Below are 21915 nucleotides of genomic sequence, written 5' to 3'. Positions count from 1 at the left end.
AACAGAGGGGATGAAAAAAGGGAAGGTGAGACAAAAAGAAAAGAGGGAAAAGGAGAAAAGGAAAATAGATTGAAAATCGAAGGGGAGAAGAAGAGACAAAGGTTGAAAAGGAAGAATGAGAAAGAGAGAAGGATGAGGAGGGGGACATAATAAAATGGAGTAAAAAAGCGAAGGAGGGAAGAGAAGGAAGGGTGCAGGAAAAGGTAAGAAGGATAGGTGGACAAAAGAACAAAAAATAATAAGTTTGATGTTCCAGCCAGAGTGACCAGATTTCACAAAATTAAATACGGGACAATCGACAAAGCACTATGTACCATGGGATCGACCGAGCCAGGCCAAAAAATCAACAAAAAAGGCTACACAATGTTAGACTTGTTAATAAAATATATTAAGAAAGGGGAAGGGAGGGTGAGCAGAAGAAAGAAAAGAGGAAGAAATGAGGAAACAAGAAATGAATTGAGAGGAAAGAAAAAACTGAAGGAAAATTAAAAGGAAAAAAGTTTGAATAAAAGTATGAACGAAAGAATAAAAGACAGATAACAGTTTCCGTCATTACTTGAAATGAATAAAGAAAGAAAGAATTAAAAAAAAGGAAGGGAAGATGAATAAATGTGTGAAAGAAAAAAACATAAGGAGAGAAAAGAGAAAGAAGGAAAGAAAGTAAAATATTTCCTTCATTATTTGAAAGAATCAAAGACAGAAGAAAAACAGGAAGGAAGCAAGGAAGGAAAAAAGGGAAAGAAGGAATAAGGGAAAAGAATTAAAAGGGAAAAAAAGAAAGGATGAAAGAAAAGAAAACAAATAACATCTTAAATCAAAAATTTAATCTACAATAGATTCCGATCACGCTAGTTTAAAAACATAATGGTCTATGTCAAGATAACCTAAGTACATGCACATGTAAACATAATGCAAGGGTACCCTAGAGTACCCGAGGAAAAGTGCGGGCACGGCCAATATTATAGAGCACGCGGGAAACTGCAGGCGCGGCTAAACACCCTAGTCTGCTCCCCTTGAATACTCTCGGTTAGACGCGAAAGCACCCTAGGGTGTTTGCGTGCTCGGGCGTGACGTTTCCTGCGGCCGGCACTGTACTTCCTAAATCGAAGACTTGATATATAAAAATAATTACTGAGATGAATAGAGAATTTGTTTAAGGAATCAATCTTCACTGAAATTTTGAATCTTAAGCATAAGTACCATTTGGAAATAGGCTCTTAGAGACAGTAAAAAAAAAACATATATCTTGGGGTGTGCATTTAACTTTTGAATATGAGAAATAATAGTAGTAACTAAATCCCCCACAGACTACATGTATTTGACGCCATTTTCCTAATGTGGGAAAATACATACATGTACATGTACTATAAACAAGCCTTATGACTTAATAATAATCATACATTAGATTAGAACTCGTATTTAATGTTTCTCTTCTCGTGCACTGTCTTTTGTAAAGCATTTGATGTATGTATATCAATTCTTTAGTTATATTTGCCAAATTTACGGGGATAGATTCAGGTAATGACTTAGTCACAAATGCCATTAAGAACCGCAACAAACACTGTACAGATGATTTTTGGACCATTTATTGAGATCTCAAGACGGCTGTATGAAACCAGCATTCGTAAGCCCTTCTTCGATCGCTTGTTAGATCGCAGCTTGGTCGTACAATTTCACTTCTCAAGAAGTTCTAAAGTTGTTTAAAAGAAAGTCTTTAGAATCTTCCCAATCTGCGAATCTCTACGAACTCCAGAATTTGTACGAGCAGTGAGATTTCTACAAAAGCGTTGTTCATACTAACCTTTGTGACCGTAGCTTAAACCTAAAAGAACTAGTAGGCTATTAGAGATGTATTTAAAGGACAAGTCCACCCCGACAAAAAGTTGATTTGAATAAAAAGAGAAAAATCCAACAATCATAACACTGAAAATTTCATCAAAATCGGATGTAAAATAAGAAAGTTATGACATTTTAAAGTTTCGCTTAATTTCACACAACAGTTATATGCACATCCTGGCCAGTATGCAAATGAGGGGACTGATGACATCATGCACTCACTATTTCTTTTGTATTTTTTTATCTGAAATATGAAATATTCTGATTTTCTCACCCATGTCATTTGAAATCGAGCTTTATTCCTCCCTGAACTTGTGGAATTGACATTGTTTAACATTATGTAGTTCAGTCAAGTTTTGAATTATTGTCAATTCTGTATAAATTGAAATATTGTATAATTCAAACAATAAAAAACAAAAGAAATAGTGAGTGATGGACATCATAGATTCTCGCATTTGCATATCACTGATTTGTGCATATAACTGTTTAGAGAAGAATATGCGAAACTTTAAAATGTCATAACTTTTTTATTTTACATCTTATTTTGATGAAGTTTTCAGTGTTGTGCTTGTTAGATTTTTCTCTTTTTATTCAAATCAACATTTTTCTGGGGTGGACTTGACCTTTAAGACTGGGGGGGGGGCAGTCCCCTCTTGTGATCTCTGCAGCCGTTCGCGCGATCACGCCAAAATTTGGCATGCACATGTGTTATTACATAAACTACAAGCAAGTATAAAAAAAATTCTGAAAATAATTATTTTTTGTATATTTTGAATAATATATGCAAATTTGAGGTCATCTTTGTAATCTAATCTAAAGGTTTTCACAAAGAAAAATTGCGAAAGCCAATTTTTTTCTTTATGTATTTCTTTGTTTTTAGAAATTCTTATGTATTTTTTTTTTCATCTTTATATTGTCTAATTCAATGGAAATTAGTAAAGACCATTAAACAACTATATTAAACCCGTAATTAATTAAGACCAATTTGAATGAAAAATAATCACCCTTTTATGAATTTTATCTCCCATTGACTTTGTACACAAAATATAAAAATGTGCCATTTTCGGCATGACACGTCTCGTAAAAAGTCACGTGGCATCACGATGCTACATGTATACCCGTATGTCAGAAAGTTAGGTCCAAAGGTTGCTCGAGACTTCAAAAAAATAGTTATCAAATTTTGCGGCGCGATCTTTTTAAGGGTTAGGCAATTGGTATATTTTTTCCTTCTTTTTTTTTTTTTACCCATTTTCCAGGATCAGTACGAGCTTTGCTATGATGTCGTTAATCAACATTTGCATCAGTTTGAGGAATACGCAAATCTGGACGTGCTGTAAATCCAACGATGAACTCTGTCATTAGGCCCAGGGTTATTTTCTAAATCAAAGACACAAGTCGTATGTTTATGTGCATTGTTTTGTGATGGCCTTTTCTTGAGACACTGTGTAACCTCTTCATTCACCTACACAGCACGTACATCAGAGAATGAAGAGGAAACATGATCTCCGCAGACTCGAGATGGGTAACTTACCTCCAGACCCATTAACACAAAGCCTAGCGATTGATTAATTAAGATAAATTTTGTATAGAAAAAGAGAACATTATGATCATTCCAGATATTTACATAAATCTGTCCTAATAATATCAATTGATAAGTCGAGTGAAAGAGAGCCACCCAACCACTTCACCCTCTTCATCCAAGCGTCAACTTCCTCATTGAGTATTTTCCTTTGAGAAGAACATGATATCTTTACAAGTCAAGTCTCTGTTTATTTTATTAGAAAATGACTCTGGTCATTCTCTTTTCAAGGTCAATGGTCCAAATCCAGCGCCATGTCTATTTGGAGGTGATTGATTCACGTCTGTGAGAACATAATCATACTCTATTCCCATAATAACAACTTGTCTTGTATACATGTATTGCCATATTACATGTCTCATTAAAAAGTGAGAGAAGTAATTGTATAAATGATATGCAACAACATTTACATTTCAAGCAACTATTTTGTAAATTGTGGTCCTTGTCTTCTTAGATGTAATACATCAAAAAATTCAGTCAGATCCTCTTCTCTTTTAGGATCAAGCAATTTTATATGGGAAGAACAATATGATATGTCCTGTTAAAGTAAAGAATGTTTTTATTATTTATATGACGTCTTTTAGTGACGTTAAATGCTGGCTTGTCGATGTAATTAGTCATGCACTGTATCTTTTGAGTAATGTCTTTAACAATGTATACACAAACACACTTATACTGCTTTCATGAAAGTTTGGAAGTTTTTTCAAAGTGTTGAAAGTTTATTGAAACTCAAGACCCTCTAGGGGTATAAGAGTACAACGAAAAGTTACAACATACCATAAATACATAGAACAATTTACAATAATATTTTGATATGCCTATCTCCATTACGTCAAACCCCCGTTTGGAGAAAGACCGCAGTTCAGATTGCAAACTGCGGTGTTATACCCCATTTTTCATTTGGATCTCCCAAAAATCATTTCCGAGCCCTTTTGAACTGCGCTTGGCCAGGTAATCCAGGGGTAATCCCCGCTGTCTCAATTTCACCTCCACAGGCCAGTATGAGAGCATTGAGCAAAGGACGAAAAGATAAACAACAGCTGTGCTATTACGTAAGACTTCTCTGCCTGTAGTAGGACCTTCTGAATGAAATTATTGTATTCGATATTTAATCACGTTTTCAAAGGCATATTGTATTCAGTAATCCAATGTTAGTCCATTTTCAATTTCGAACGAAGAAAATCGACCTCGAAATAAGGAAAGTAAGCGAATAAAAATGACGGCATGTTTTGGAGGGACCGAGCTCAGCGCTGCGCATGCATCCCATCGTGTGTGGCCCCCTGCTGTGACTGTATATGCCGGGCTGTTGTGTTATCTTCGGACCGACGTCAAGAAACAGGTGTTTTGATACTTAAATTGCTTGCTTGGGGCAGTTAGGGTTTGTCGTACTTGGAGAAGAGAATTGATGAGAAGGGAAACTGGGGTATAGTGTTCTCAAATGGAAGTTTTTTGTCATGCTTGATTATAAGTAATGGTAATTGTAATGATGATGTATGACTATTTGTATGACAAAGTCCTTTGGAAGCGCATAGAGACGTTATTTATAATGTGTTATGCGCTATACAAGAACTGTCTATTATTATTATTATTATTATTTGATCATGTTTACCTTTATTACAACTCCTTGAAATAGAATTTTAAACTGTGCTCCTCGATGTAAACTCAGGTTGTAATTTGGATTGGTTGATTTTCACATATTTTATATTTATTTAATGTTTGAATCATATCTCCCTCCATTTTTCCCCCAGCATATTAACACAGTTATCTTTCCCCTCATGTTCCATAATCAAGAGGTTTATTTATGGATTATGTTTTTACTTTCATAAATCAGAAATATGTTTTGATTTTATACATACCAGTACTAATATATGTGCTTCTATCAGGAAATTAGCCCAAAATAGTACTAACTTTCATCCAAAGTTTACTTAATTTGGACATCTGAAAGTATTGTGGTAAAAAGTTAATTGTATTTTTTTGTTGTAGTTGCCTTGCTATGACCTCACAGTGTAGCATGATATACAAAGTTTGCTTTTGTAAGTGTGGATTTAACTGTTGTGATGTATGCCTTTGCTTTGGATCTTGTATTTTTAAGGCCTTAAGTTGCAATTTGTATAATATAGTTAATGTTTTATAGAAAAAAATGTATGCATTTTCTTTGTTTTTACTGCTTTTAGATCGATAAGGACTGACATGTATATTTTGCTGTTTCATGAATAATTACTAAATCTTTATTTTATTTTTCAACTGATATATATTTTGGACTTTATCTTCGCTGAATAAATATTGAAATAATACTATTGACATTAGATGTTAATATTGTGAAATATATGTATCTTGTTGGACTTCACTACACATAATTTTGGAAAAACTTGTTTTTTTAAATTATTTTTTTTGAAATTTCATTACCATTAACATGGAATACTATTTTCAAAAATGTATTTTAATTATATATTGCTTTGTTACCTTTGACCACCTGCATAACTAATTTTGTGAAATATGTGTCTTATTGAACTATAACATATTTCATGTCAGTATTAGATGTATGTTTCTTTTAAATGTATATTATTTTCATTGTTAAACATGGAAAACAATTTTCAGAAATGCTATATTGATATCTTTGCTTTGTTACCTTTGTCCACCTGAAATACTGATATTGTAAGATATTGCCCTATTTCTTCTGACTACATGGCATGTGACCTCTTTTCTTATTTTTTAAAAGAATTTTCTGATTGATGATTTTGCACTAAAAAAATTGACCACCTGGAAATGTTTATGAAATTGATAATATTATTGCAGTATAAAGTTTGACCTACAGGCAATATATCAAAAAATCATTTTGCCAATATTTTTCTCATCTGGAGATGGATATTTAAGAATCTCATATTGATGACATTTTTTTGTATTGTTACATTTGCCCACCTAAAATGTGTTTAACAAATTGTGTACCAATATATATTTTGCATTGTTACCTATGCCCTTGCATTGGACCAGCTGTAATACTTTGTTTATTATTGAACATAGGAGTTTGATGTTTATTGTTTCAAGCGTAATTCTTCTTTCAGGAAGATGTTTTAATTGTTGATAGATAAAAACATATCTGTTGAGATACAGATTGTTAGAAGCAGGACAAAAATTATGTTCATGTAAGCTTTACCCTTTCCACTTTCTATCACTTTCTTTATTTTTGTTTTCTTTGTTACCTTGGGATTCCTAAAACTGCTTAATGTTTTATTGAAAACGAAACTAAGATTCTGTGTTTTGCTAATTTGAATAATAAACAAGAGGCATAATGGAGTCATTCTGCCTTTGTCATTGAGATCCTTTCATGTACTATATGTCCATGTGCTAACCAACCTTTGTGTGAAGTACTCCTGGGGAGGCGGGCACTTCTATTGGCGAGTGGATACCATGTGCGACCATGGGGTTTCGAAAAGCACCCTAAAGCATTTTCCATATTCTGAAAATGTACCCCTTAACAAGTAATGGCATGTGAAACCCTACCCTTATCAACTATTGGAAACAAAACGGTACCCTTGATCAATTCCCCTGAATTGACCCCCGTAACAAGTACAGCGATATTTTTTGTATTATGTCACGGACGTCGACTTTACCTTTACTTACATTAGGTTTAGTACTGCCCTGCCTCCCACACCTCGCTTAAATCGGACTCTAAACACGTAGTGTTAGGGCAAAAAGCGCATCCTCTGTAAAGCATTTATAGTCTCATTTATACCCTCTGAAATGTGACTGTGAACATGTAGCTTTCCTAGCGAATTAAATACCCTTTTTTCAATATTTTAACGTTTTTAACACATTTGTGTTACGTACGTAATTTGTGGAAAATTTGGTAAAACTTCTGTTTATTTTCAGTTTGTCATAACAGTTGGCACACAGAAGCAATATTAGAAGGTAAAGCGAAGATGCCTTTCATTTTTGGTGGGGGGGGGGCTTTATTGCCATGGTAACAATCCAAGTGAGTGTTATTACAACAACTATGACAATCCAATGTATCATGCTTACTTCATTTTAAAGTACATGTATCATGATAGGTTTGGCACAGCAGTTGGCACACAGAGGCAATATTAGAAGATAAAGCGAAGATGCCTTTCATTTTTGGTGGGGGGGGGGGCTTTATTGCCATGGTAACAATCCAAGTGAGTGTTACCAACAACTATGACAATCCAATGTATCATGCTTAAGTTCATTTCAAGGTACATGTATCATTATACCATGCTGTTTCCATATATAGAAGGTTTTGCACAGCAGTTGGCACACAGAAGCAATATTAGAAGATAAAGCGAAGACGCCTATCATTTTGTGTGGGGGGGGGGGGGGACTTAGGGTAAGGTTTACAAAATGTTTTCAGATTACTCTATAATTGTATTCCCCAACAGGTGCTACTGGACAATACTTTAGGTTCTGCAGAGTCACGCTGCTGCGTCATATTATTGTCATCAATTTTGGTATCCACAGGCAAAATGTGGGCAGGGTCATTTTCGCCATAATTGTGTTTATTTGTCAAATTTCTGTGTGAGCTCTATATATCGCAATGATGGATGATGCGGTGGGTTCAGGGGATACATGTGCTCGGCCGCGCGACCCGCCGAGCATCTCTAGTTATTAATCGTTATTATTGCGAGAATAAATACAGATCAAACTTGAAATGGCCGTTCTAAACTTTCATTGCCACTTGAGAGAATTTCCCTGATTACTAAAACGACATTTACAATTTGTTAAAGCTAAATGAAAGTAGTTGCAGTAAAACATTGATTTCATGAGACAGTCTGTAAAACCAAGTCTAAGTTTCACTATATCATCGTGGATCTAGATCTGGTACAGTTACATGAACTTTGTGAAATCATAAAATCTAAGCTAAAATCGATCACGCTGAAGATCGCCAAGACAGATAGGCACACGTGGGATAGTGTATATTATTATTCTGGAATAAAGACCCGACGGAAGTGCCCTAGTCCGCGCTTATTTTGCTTATTTCTCAGCAATTACACCATTACTTCCAGAATCCTTTAGCACATATTTTTTATTCATGCAAACAGACACTTGGGTGGTCATTATATTGGATTCTGTAAAAAATAATTTTTAGATCGTTACTACAACTGACATTTATCTTTAACAAGAACACAGTTTTTAAACAATATTTATCATTCAAGCCACAATCAACCAGATTTTAAGGGGAACCGGGTCACGTGACCTCCCATAAGGAAGAGATCCAAACGAGATTCCAAGACGGGTACTTCCTGGGGTACGGATTTCCCTCTTTACATTTATCATTTATTCAATATAAGATTATCACCAAAACAAGCCCAACCAACCATATCAAGGCCATTTAACTAACCAGTGAAAGCCCATCCAGCCAACCAAAGAAAGCACATCCAACCAACCAAAACGAATTTTAGTTAATTTTCAATTTTCATTATTTGCATCATAACCAAATACAAATATAAATCAAAGATACATCCTATACATAAACAAATGTCAATATGTACTATCAATTATAATAAGTCAACTACAGACAAATCACTACCGTATCCAGCATTAACTATGCCAAAGAAATGTATGGGCCCATTGCACAATCATAATAGGGCCACTATTGTCCTCAGACTATTGGGCCCCATCAATGTTTTGTAGGATCGAATGCTGCATACGCGCCTGTATATTTAAAGGCCGAGTCCACCCAAGGAAAATGTTGATTTGAATAAAAAGAGAAAAATCAAACGAGCATAACACTGACAATTTCTTTAAAATCGGATGTAAAATAAGAAAGTAATGACATTTAAAAGTTTCGCTTATTTTCAGAAAACAGTTATATTCACAACTCAGTGACATGCAAATGTGACAGTTGATGATGTCCACCACTCACTAATTCTTTTGTTTTTTATTGTTTAAATTACACAATATTTCATTTCTTACAGACTTGATACTAAGGACCAACTTGACTTAGCCATAAAGTGTAAAACAATGCTAATTCCACTTGTTCATGGAGGAATTAATCGTTGTTTCACTTGATAATAAGGAGAAAATTAGAATATTTTATATAATAAGATGCAAAAGAAATAGTGAGTGGATGACGTCATCATATCTTCATTTGCATACAGACCAGGATGTGCATATATAACTGTTTTGTGAAATTAAGCGAAACTTTATAATGTCATAACTTTCTTATTCTTCATCCGATTTTGATGAAATGTTCAATGTTATGCTTTTTGGATTTTACTCTTTTTATTCAAATCAAATTTTAGTCGGGGTGGACTTGTCCTTTAAAGCTTTAAAGCTTTTATAAGCTTGGTTGGAAATGAGGGGATCCACTAAAGGCATTGCGTGTAAACCAAGTTCATTTTCAATTTCCATCATGCACATCATTACAAATACAATTATAAATCAAATATAAGCCATTAATGTATAAGTTAATGCCAATATGTATCAAGTTTAATTACAAGTCAACTACAGACAAATTGTAGAATTTTGTACAACAGTATTAACAAAAGCTTGGTTGGAAATGAGGGCATCCACTAAAAGAACTGCTTGAAGAGCGTGGATCCCTATGATCATTATAACCACAAGTCCATCCATCCAACCAATGCAAGCCCGTCCAACCAACCAAAACAAGTTCATTTTGAATTTCCATCATGTACAGTACCTCATAACCAATACAAATATAAATCAAATATGCATCATATGCATAAACAAATACATACCAATTGCAGTAACAACTATAGACAAATTATTTTAAAAAGTGTACAATTGTACTAACAAAAACCTGTTGGAAATGAGGAGATCCACTAAAAGCACTGCTTGTAGAGCATGTATCCCCACGATAATGACCAACGACCCAACCATATCAAGCCCAACCAACCAATACAAGCTCATCCAGCCAACCAATCAAGCCCATCCAGCCAACTAATACACGCCTACGCAGCCAACCAATGTAATTCCATCCAAACGCAAGCCCAACCAACCACTCCTACTCCATGTAATCCATAACAGTATGACCAAACAAAGCTAAGGCTATTTCAATCAACTGTAACCGGCACAACTTGCCATCATTCAGCAACTTTAAACCCTGACATTAAAATTTCGCTATTACCACGTTTGAATTTATTAGCACAATTGCCTTTGACATATTCTTTGTGTACTAACATAAATCACAGCTCGCCCCCCCCCCCCCATTGACGGAGCAAAAAAAAAACGGAGGAAAGAAAGAAAAAGATAGGAGGAAAAACAGAAGAGGGAAAAAAGTGGAGAAAGAAGAGTGACTAAAATGAGTTGAGGGGAAGACTTTGAAAATTTTTTTTAATTTTTTATAACACAATTTTTATGTCACCATACGTCATGTCACCACGCTCACATTGCATGTTCGATGCGATCTTGCTCAATAGACTGATATGGCGATATACATAACATATTTCAGCTCGAACATCGAGCAATCAATTTTTGTTTGTTTGATTTACGTATTGATTTTTTAAAATGCTCTAGAATTGCTTGAGTTTCATCATTTTTCAGCTCACGCTGTGCATTATGTGAATAGTCAAGAACCTATTTTCTTCGTGTATAAGACCCTATTCCAAAAGTTCTAAATCCCTTTTCAGGTCTGTTGGTCAAAACCTATCAGCTATATAGCGCTACGCGCTCGCATTTTGCTTGATGAGTTATAACAAACTATACTTAAAAGCTCATTTCATGACAATTGATTAAAATTACGGCTCCCGATCTTCATTCGCATTTAAACATTATGCATCGTATCATAATAAAATTGCTGAAATTACCAGTTTCAGGACTCAATATGAACAAATTTCACGCTCTCATAATTCTTATTAGATAAATAATAATATAACATTTTCGTGAATTCAGGATAGTAAATATTAAATACTTCTTCTCATAATCAATGTAATATCGTCACGTTTTATCTCGCGCTAAGGAAGAAGAATAGGAAGATAAAAAGTTATGTTCATATGAAACTTTTCCCCAGTACTAGGTCAAGAGAGATATAAGGAATATAATATGCTCGCGCTTCACACTCGCATCAATAATTTCATGAAGTACGATCCATATCCAATTCACAATAATTGCCTATACAGTGCTGGATCGGAATATCAAATATTTTCAGACCGCGCTTCGCGCTTATATTAATATGGATTTTCATGATAAAAATGTATATTTAGAATCCACATTATTTTAGGTCTAGATCTGAAACACACGCACGCGTGTTTATTGAGGTATGCAGCTTGTTATGCGCTTTGGCGCTCGCATCATTAATATATAGGAAGATACCCAATCACCAATCCTTTTCATAATTTTCAAAACGTGAAAACAATGTCCCGTTTTTAGGTAAAAATCTCCCTTTTCCCGCTCGTATTATTTAGTTAGGGCTATATACTTATCCTGTTAAAAATTACCCATAAAAATGCTTGTCAATTTTTTTAGGTCGGTAGTCGAGAATTTTCAACTCGCGCTTCGCGCTCGATTTATTTCGTTGTTTAAATATGTCTCGTCTTCATTGCTAACTGCATACAGTCGTTAATAGGTCCCTTTTCGATCAGGCAAGAACATATATCAAAAGCATTATTTAAAAGGTCAAGTCTACCACAGAAAAATGTATTTCAATTTTTACAGATTTGCAGACACGAAGGACCAACTTGAATAGTGAGCGATGACATCTGTTCCCTCATTTGCATACCGACCGGTATGTGCCTAACTATTTCCTGAAATCAAGCGAAACTTTAAAAATGTCATATCTTTCTTATTTTTCATCGGATTTAGATGAAATTTTCAGTGTTATGCTAGTTGGATTTTTCTTTATTTTTTAAAATCACAAATTTTCTTGTGGTAGACTTTTCTTTTTTAAATACGCATCTTGTTCCTAAAGGATCACAAATATGGCACAGAAAGTTCAATTTTCAGAACAAAATACATGAGATTTCCACAAAATGTAGGGCTTATGAGATGACAATATATATATATATATATATATATATATATATATATATATATATATATACATATATATATATATATATAATATATATGTTTTATATGAATAAAGCTTAGAAGTTACTGTTTTGACTACCCCCTTCAAATAAAAAGAAAAAAATCAACGTTTCGCGGTCGATTTGGGAAATCATGAGTAACATTCTTGTCGAGCCCACCTATTGGCGAAAGCTGGATCCAACCCTACTTGGGATGATCCCCATAATACCGACGGAAAATCAATTATATTACTTGTATATGTAGTCAGGGTGATAAGTATTATAATGAATGACACTACAAAGGAATTTGACTTAAGTCTCAGTAAGGCGATCGAGCAGAAAAGGAGCCTATTTCATGTGACTTGTTTGCATTATCAAATTCAGACTTGTTCTTTATTTCATTTAACATGATGATTAAAAAAAAACCCGATAGATCCAGGATTTTCCCAATGAAAATTTGACACGCAAGGGAGGGTGGATACTAACCCGTGTGTGGTAACGATGTTTTTACATTTTACATTTTTAGTGTGCCACTCAAAGTGGTGGGGGCATGGGCCGGCTCCCCCCCCCCCCCCCCCGGATACACCAGTAATATAGGTCGAAGACACAAGATGCTTTATGCTTTAGGTATGATAGGGCCGGCTCACTTTAAAAAAATGGGATTGCATAAAGAAAATCCATGGCCAATTAACATACGGTTTACAAGTCACGCCCCATCACAGGATGGGCAGAATCTAATATAAAAAATAATGGGCCTACTTTGTTGTTTTAGATTTTAACACTTCTTTAAACACTATTGTAGGTTCACATAATCAGCGTACGTTCTAGATAAAAGATAAACAGCGTTTTACGGTGAAGAAATTGCAGAAGAGGAGAATTAACATATGGTGAATGAAAGATGTGCTCAGCGGAGAAAGATGGGGAAAAAAGGATTGATTGCAATTGTCGATAAAAGAACATGCCGTTCCTACCCCACCAAAAAAACCACGCACACACGCAAAATATACATGTATATTTAGTAGTACCATAAGGTGTGCTTATAGTACCATGTGTTTAGGCTTGCAACTCCGGAACTATATCTCATTCCAAATTATCATTTTATCCCGGAACGAATAATTTTTCGAAAATACTGAAAATATACCATGTTCGATCCTAGTGGTCGATGCCGAAATGTGTCTTTCGGGAAGTTTTGTCTGAGCATTTCATCTGTCGCAGAAACGACCTGAACTGATCGGCCTATGCCGGGGCCCCATTCGATCCCCATTTGCATTCGGTGAAGGTATTTTTCTATAAAAAAATATATACTGCGTGAAGATATATAGGCCGATTGAAGATTGTTGATGAGAATATCTCTGTTGGTGAATCTAAAGAAGTTGGAATTAGTGTGGGGAAGGAGAGATCAAGTTTCCATGACATGGGGGGGGGGGGGGGTACTGTGCCGCTGGAATGGGACGCTCTAAAAAATAAACATCGGGTATGGTTAAATTTATGCTGGAAAATCCCTAAACATGGCCCCAAGTTTTAGATACTGGCCTTTTAAACATGGGTCCATATTCTCCTCCGATGTCTTAGGTGTAAATATGAAACGACCTTACATTTTGGGTGATAACCTTTTTTTTCTTTCTTTTCCTCCCCGTCCAAACCAAATCTAAGACACCCCCCCCCCCCCATCCCGTGCCCATGAACAACTTTCTACAGCATCTCCTTGGTACAACTACCGGTAGTACGTGCACACTGCACTGACAAACGGAAGCTTTCACTGATAAAGGCCTATATTATGCATTCCCCTCGCGTACTGTTGGTCCCAGCGCCCATGACTAATTTGTACTCGGTTCAATTCACCATATTCTCGAAGAAGCTTGTTTAATTTATAAATTACTCTGCAATATCGTGACCCGGTAAAAAGAGAGTTGTCACCACTCATAGTGCATGTTGAGATGAAGAAAACTAAAAGAACAAAAGGTAAGTTTCAGTTTATACTGTGCTCGACAGTTGCCTCGAGTCGTCTTTTCTATCTTTTTTTTTGCCCTTTGATTTCCGTACTACTGCCAGTACTGGTACGTGGGTGTAGCAGCGTTACTTATCATAATAAATAGAGTGATTCGTACATGTGCCTTACAGATCAAACATGCAGAGACATATATACCAGGATGTGCGGGAAACTCACACGTTCGACATTTATGATGCCTCGTTTATGGCACGCTTATAGGGAATCAATTAAATATATATTTCACTTGAAAAAAATATGTTTCTCTTCTACTAAACCATTTCACTCAAAGAAATTTATATTTCACTTTTCAAAAAAATATATTTCACTTTTCAAAAAAATATATTTCACTTTTCAAAAAAATATATATTTCACTTTTCAAAAAAAAATATATTTCACTTTTCAAAAAAATATATTTCACTTTTCAAAAAAAAAATATTTCACTTTTCAAAAAAATATATTTCACTTTTCAAAAAAAAAATATTTCACTTTTCAAAAAAATATATTTCACTTTTCAAAAAAATATATTTCACTTTTCAAAAAAATATATTTCACTTTTCAAAAAAATATATTTCACTTTTCAAAAAAATATATATTTCACTTTTCAAAAAAATATATTTCACTTTTCAAAAAAAATATATTTCACTTTTCAAAAAAATATATTTCACTTTTCAAAAAAATATATTTCACTTTTCAAAAAATAATATATTTCACTTTTCCAAAAAAAATATGTTTCACTTTTGAAAAGAATCATTTCACTTGTTACATTTTAATTTTGAAAGAAAACAAATCCTTTCACTTTTGTTGGATATCACATGCGGCTGCCGTATTAGACCGTACGTAAAATTCATCTATCTATCTATCTACCTACATGATATATCTATCTATCTCTCTGCCTAATATATATCTATCTGTTTAAATCTATCTATCTATCCATCTATCTGTCTGTCTATTTATCTATCTATCTCTCGAACTATTTATTTTTCTATCTATCTAACAATTATCTGTTTAAATATGTCTGTCTATCTATCTATCTGTCTGTCTCTTTATCTATCTATCTATCTATCTATCTAATATCTATTTATTTATTTTAATATGTCTATATCTGTTTATTTATCATTCAATCTATCTATCTATCTAATGATTTATCCGGCTGTTTAAATGTCTGTATATCTGTCTTAATTTCTATCTATCTGCCTATTTATCTTTATCTATCTATCTATCTATCTATCTATCTATCTATCTTATAAGTCTATCTGTTCAAAATATGTATGTCTATCTGTATGTCTACCTTTTATCTTTCAATCTAATATATATTGATCTGTGCAAATAATCATGTCTGTTTATTTATCTGTTTATCTATTTAATATCTATCTATTAAATATGTTAAATATCCCAGGTAACAAGCCAACGTTGGCTCCACGTTGGAAACTTGAAAGTCGTTGGACGTTGGAAAAACTTGATGGATTAACGTTGAATCGACGTTGGAAACTAGTTTGATGGAAAGATGATGGACAATCAACAATGACACGACGTTGGCAACGTTGGAAACTTGTTAGTTGGAGAGTTGTTGGACAGTCGACAATGTCACAACGTTGGAAACACGTTTGATTGGATAGTTGTTGAACAGCCAGCAAAGGCACAACGTTGGCAACGTTGGAAACTAGTTCGCTGGAAAGTTGTTGAACAACCGACAATGGCAAAACGTTGACAAAGTTGGAAACTAGTTTGTTGGAGATTTGTTGGACGGTCGACAATGGCACAACGTTGGAGACTAGTAAGTTGGAGAGTTGTTGGACAGTCGACAATGTCACAACGTTGGAGACACGTTTGATTGGATAGTTGTTGACAGCCAGCAAAGGCACAACGTTGGCAACGTTGGAAACTAGTTCGCTGGAAAGTTGTTGAACAATCAACAATGACACGACGTTGGCAACGTTGGAAACTTGTTAGTTGGAGAGTTGTTGGACAGTCGACAATTGCACAACGATGGAAACTAGTAGGTTGGAGATTAGTTGGATAGTCGACGATGACACAAGGTTGGCAACGTTGGAAACTAGTTCGATGGAAAGTTGTTAAACAACCAACTATGGCACAACGTTGTCAAAGCTAGAAACTAGTTCGATGGAGATTTGTTGGATAGTCGACGATGGCACAACGTTGGAAACTGGTAGATTGGAGATTAGTTAGATAGTATACAATGACACAACGTTGATAAAGCTGGAAACTAGTTAGATGGGAGGTTGTTGAACAACTGACACTGGCACAACGTTGGAAACTGGTAGATTGGAGATCAGTAGGATAGTCGACGATGACACAACGTTGGCAACGTTGGAAAGTTGTTGAACAACAGACAATGGCACAACATTGGAAACTAGTGTAATGGAGATTTGCTGGACAGCCAACAACGTCACAACCAGTGGCGTAACTACGGGGGGGCATGGGGGGGCACGTGCCCCCCCCCCCCAAATCGGCTGGCAAGAAAAAAAAAAAAAAAAAAAGACGGGGAAAAGGAGAAAAAGAGGGAGAAAAAAGGAGAGGCGTAGTAGAGGAAGAAGAAACTAGTGCATATATTAAGTTATATATATGATATATTATTTTATAATATATTATATTACATAAGTATTTTTTTCATAACTTTATGAAACATATTTTGCTGAGGGCCTATGACATTGTGTTCATCATTCCTGGTGCTCGCAATTTCTGTTTGATGAAATGTGTAATCATGTTGTACTAAAACATTCCATTTTCAAGTCAATATACACCATATACATGTATTTCCTCGCACTTCGAGTTATTGTTTTATGTAGTGACATGCTTCTCTTTCATGACTACTTAAAAGAGATTGCCCCTTTTTTAAAAGTCTGAATATAAAACATTCCCATTTAGTGCTTACGTTCGCATTAATGGACTGGTGAGAAATGTCTGCTCTTCATGAATTCCTGAAAACAGTCCTTAAAATTTTCCCTTTACTGGTCTGAAAACTCTATCAGAAATTTTCAGCTCGCGCTTCGCGCTCGCATAATTTAGTAAGTGAAATACGAATGAATTTTTACAAACAAGCCTAAGAATGCCCCTCTTCAGGTCTGAATTTCAAAAATTTCAGCTCGCGCTTCGCGCTCGCAGTATTTGATTAGTGAGATATATATCATGTTCATGATTACAATGAGTACAAAAAGTGCTTCATGTGTTAAGGTGTAATTCTTACAAAATCAGCAAGCGCTTGACGCACGCATTAGATTACTGGTGAGATATGTATGCTCTTCATTAATTCCTAAAAACTAGTACTTTTGTCCCTGTATGGGGTTAATTTATACAAAAATTTCAGCTCGCGCTTCGCGCTCGCATTGTTTGTTTAATGAGACAGGTACGTATCATGATTACCAAAAATTGCTTATATCCCCTTTTTAGGTCTGAATGTCAAAAATTTTCAGCTTGCGCTTCGCGCTCACATTATTTAATCAGTGAGATACATATCTGTTTAATGACACAGTCCTTAAAATGTTTCTATTACGTCAGTATACCTGGCAATTGAGCGTGCTTCGCGCGCCCAGTAAATGACTCAATTTCTTTGCTGGTGCCCCCAATGCCGTGATCCACGGTACGCCACTGACGAGATATATAATCCTGTGGTGCTAAAAACTTCCATTTTCAAGTCAATATACACCAAATATATTTCCTCGCACTTCGAGTTATTATTGTTTTATGTCGTGACATATGCTTTTTTTTCATGACAACTTAAAGCGATTGCCCTATTCTAAGGTCTTCATATAAAACATTTCCTGTCCGTGCTCACGTTCGCAATAGAGGATTGGTGAGATATGTCTGATCTTCATGAATTCCTAATATCAGTCCTAAAAATGTCCTTTTTTCTGATCTGAATATCAAAAATTTTCATCTCGCGCTTCGCGCTCGCATCATTTGGTTAGTTAAATATGTATGGTCTTAGTGAATTCTTACAAACAAGCCTTAGAATCTCCCTCTTCAGGTCTGAATTTCCTAAATTTTCAGCTCGCGCTTCGCACTCGCAATATTTGATTTGTGAGATGAATATAGTAATCATGATTACAATGACTACAAAAAGTAATTCATGTGTTTATTCTAACAAAATCGGCAAGCGCATGGCACTCGATTAGGTGACTATGGTGAGATATGTATACTCTTAATGGATTCCTTAACAAAAAGTAGTCCTTAAAATATGCCTGTTTGGGGTCAATATATACAAAAATTTCAGCTCGCGCTTCGCGCTCGCGTTGTTTGTTTAGCAAGACCGGCATGTATCATGATAACAAAATTTTGCTTACAATGTCCCTTTTTAGGTATGAATAACAAAAGTTTTAAGCTCGCGCTTCGCGCTCGCATTATTTAATTAGTGAGATATATATATGTTTAATGGCATTGTCCTTAAAATGTATGTTAGGTCACTATACGTGGCAACTGAGCGCGCTTCGCGCGCTCACTGAGTGACTCAAAATTTTTGCTGGTGCCCCCCCAATGCCGTGACCCACGGTACGCCACTGGTCACAACGTTGGAAACGCGTGTTTGATTGGATAGGTGTTGAACAGCCAACAAAGGCACAGCGTTGACTACGTCGGAAACTAGTTCGATGGAGAGTTGCTGAACAACCGACAAAGGAACAACGTTGGAAACTATTTTCTTGGAGATTTGTTGGACAGTCGACAATGGCACAACGTTGACAAAGGAGTGGAAACTAGTTTGACGGAGAGTTGTTGAACAACGGACAATACGTGGACAGCGTAATTGGAATAGTTTATTGGAGAGTTGTTGACAGTTAACATTGACACAATGTTGGAAACTATAGTTTGTTGGATATTTGTTTGACAGTCAACATAATATCCCGGCATAATATACACAGTTTTGAGAACGTTAGAAACTGGTTCATTGGAGAATTGATAATGATATACAGACGACTACTCGCATAATTATTAATGGGGCCAAGGGGGGGGGTCGATCAAGTAAGTTTGCTTGTCTATCCATGTCACCCTTGGTATCCCCCAGCAATAAGGGGAAAATAAATCGAGAGAGAAGGAAAATAATGGGAAGGGAAAGAGGAACTAAAACTAAGTCTAAGGGGAAAACAAAAATAAGATGGGGTAGAATAGAGAGGCTGCATGCACCGGGGGATGAAAATGTGTCGATTGATATAGAAAATAAAGGAGAAAAACAAGAAAAAAAATGTAGTTCAAGACCAGAATTTCCAGAAACGCCCTCGTCCTTTGCAGCTGGCTCGGCCTTTCACAGTAAGTACGAGATAATTCATAGGCCTACCGTCACATAACTAGAAGAAATTGAAGAAGGAAATACAAGCATCAAATGTGCCTATTTTAAAATACCATACTATTCTGATGCGCAGAATTAGTCTCGACGTCGGACTCCTTCTGTCATGTCTGTGTAGGCTGCTTCCTTCAATTTTGAACTTGAAGAATCTGGTAGAATTTGGACTGGATAGTGGATATAGACAATTGAATTCCAGAATATCTAGTGATCTGGAACAGTACTTATAAGCTGCATATTTAGGACCTACAATCTACAGTGGAATTTTCTTTGCACTTGCAGATAATCGGTAACTGCAACCATTGATCCCCTCCGAAAGATCCCGGAGTCAGCTTCTGTGCGCGTACAGTCCGACGCTACTATATTCGTGTAAGTAGTAGTAAAGTAGTACTTAACACCAGTCACTGCACAGTATAACATACTAACTAACCTCGTAATTAGCTTGTGTGAGTGACTAATATAATACTAACCTCGCAATACGTGTGAGTGGGAACGAGTATGCGATACCAAGGGCAAGGCAACAGTCATTGGGTGATTTCAATAATTTCAAGTACAGTGTTGAAATCTGGTGTTGGAGTTGTGAGTCTTGTGACAACACCGTACTTGAATCAGGCTGGTGTTGAGATTGACCTTGGAAAATATGGTGTATTTCCGGCAGTTTGTGTTGAAGGCTGGTGTTGATTGTCATCTGCTGAACCCAACACTGCACTGTGGCTGCATGGTGTTGATGATCTACAAGCAATTTCCCCATTCAGCAACACCGGCCCCCAGGGATTGGGAGAATCGTGATTTAAAGTTCAGTGTTGGTGTTGATGAACTGTAGCTCACGAACAGGGGGCGAACACGACGAACCATCTCCGTAAATTATCTTTTACATTTAAGATGAGAGCAAATCATTAGAGTTTTAATACATTTCAATGAAAAATAATATTACGCTTGGTGTTGGAGCTCAGTTCAGCAGCCCTTTCACGCTCTCAACACCGTACACCGTACTTGAAATCACCCAATGACTTGCTACCTGGCATTCCTGCCTTATTTATTATACGCTGCCTTGAATTGACCTGGTCGGTCCTGCCTGGCCTAGCATGGACCGAGTGTTTTCCAACTGCAGTCAAACCTGTAGTTGCTATGTGAGGCATGCTACACTTGACGCTGAAATATCATTTAATAGTTATAGCACGAGCGAGACTGGGCCATGGCCATGCATATTGAGATATCAGTTGACTTCTATCTTAATAAAAAAGAGGCACTCTTTAGTTACAGTAGGCAGTAGTTACGTTACTCTGAGTGAGGCCAAGTTACGCGACCTCCCTTTTAGATTTTGTAAATACTGAGAGACTGCAATTACACATGTGAGTTTTTGTGATAAATAAATATCACACGTAATTCTCTTGATTCCTCTTAATTATGTGTAGAGACTTGTAACAGAAAGAATGAAAAGAAATAAATAGCTGTAATAATAGTTGTAATGTTTTTTGATAGAATCATGAACAGGTTACAGATGATGATGGCACAGTGTTGAAAACTGTTTGATGGAGATGGTGCATCGTTGGATTTGTTTAAAATTAGACCAACAAAGAATCAACATTACAACAACATTTAACCGATATTAGACAAACATTGAATCAACGTTTACGCTAACATTGGACTAAAGTTGAATCAACTTTCCATCAACATTGGACCAACATTATACCAACGTTGGATCAACGTCACCCAACGTTGGACCAACATTGGACCAACGCTGCCAAATAGCGTACCCGCAGCACCGCGAAAACCGCTCGTATTTATCGTGCACGTATGCACACAAAACGCGGTTATGAATACGTAATGAGCTACTGCTATCTGCCTTTTAACAAGTGATCACAGTCACTCGCAGGACAAAACCCAAACAAATTATATATCAACATAAAGAGCAGAAATCGCTCTTTCTCATGAAGTAAATTTTATTTCAAAATTATTGCAACAACGCTATTCAGTAAATGCGAGAATTATAAGTTGTGGAACAGAAATCAAACCGAAAGTTCAGGCTGCCCACAAACCATCATATATGTCACGAATCTACAATATTTTGATATTTTCTGAATCCTTAATATCTTTCCTACCGATTTATGATAGTTTGTCATCAATTAATTTCATGCACGGGTCGAGTACAAAGAGAGAATACCACAATGCAAATTCGTTCGTCGAGCAAGATCGTCCATTTTCTCACACGGACCCGTCTCGTGTAAGCGAGCAT

At 35.8% G+C, this 21915-nt stretch overlaps 1 protein-coding gene across 2 annotated transcripts in view; it reads left to right on the top strand.

The window, feature by feature from the left end:
• The window catches only part of LOC129271735 (receptor-type tyrosine-protein phosphatase alpha-like), an 86278-nt gene extending 82800 nt beyond the window's left edge, over positions 1-3478 (top strand). For both annotated transcript variants that reach the window (XM_064106646.1, XM_064106647.1), the window contains one exon: positions 3093-3478. In XM_064106646.1, coding sequence (XP_063962716.1) covers positions 3093-3173 — 81 coding nt within the window. In that variant the 3' untranslated portion in view covers positions 3174-3478. The remainder of the gene's footprint in view (positions 1-3092) is intronic.
• The last annotated feature ends 18437 nt before the right edge of the window (positions 3479-21915 follow it).

The sequence above is a fragment of the Lytechinus pictus genome, chromosome 11, assembly GCF_037042905.1.
Source record: "Lytechinus pictus isolate F3 Inbred chromosome 11, Lp3.0, whole genome shotgun sequence".
In the NCBI taxonomy this organism is placed as follows: Eukaryota; Metazoa; Echinodermata; class Echinoidea; order Temnopleuroida; family Toxopneustidae; genus Lytechinus; species Lytechinus pictus.
Note: the sequence above shows the minus strand (reverse complement) of the source record. Positions and strands in the feature narration are given on the sequence as shown.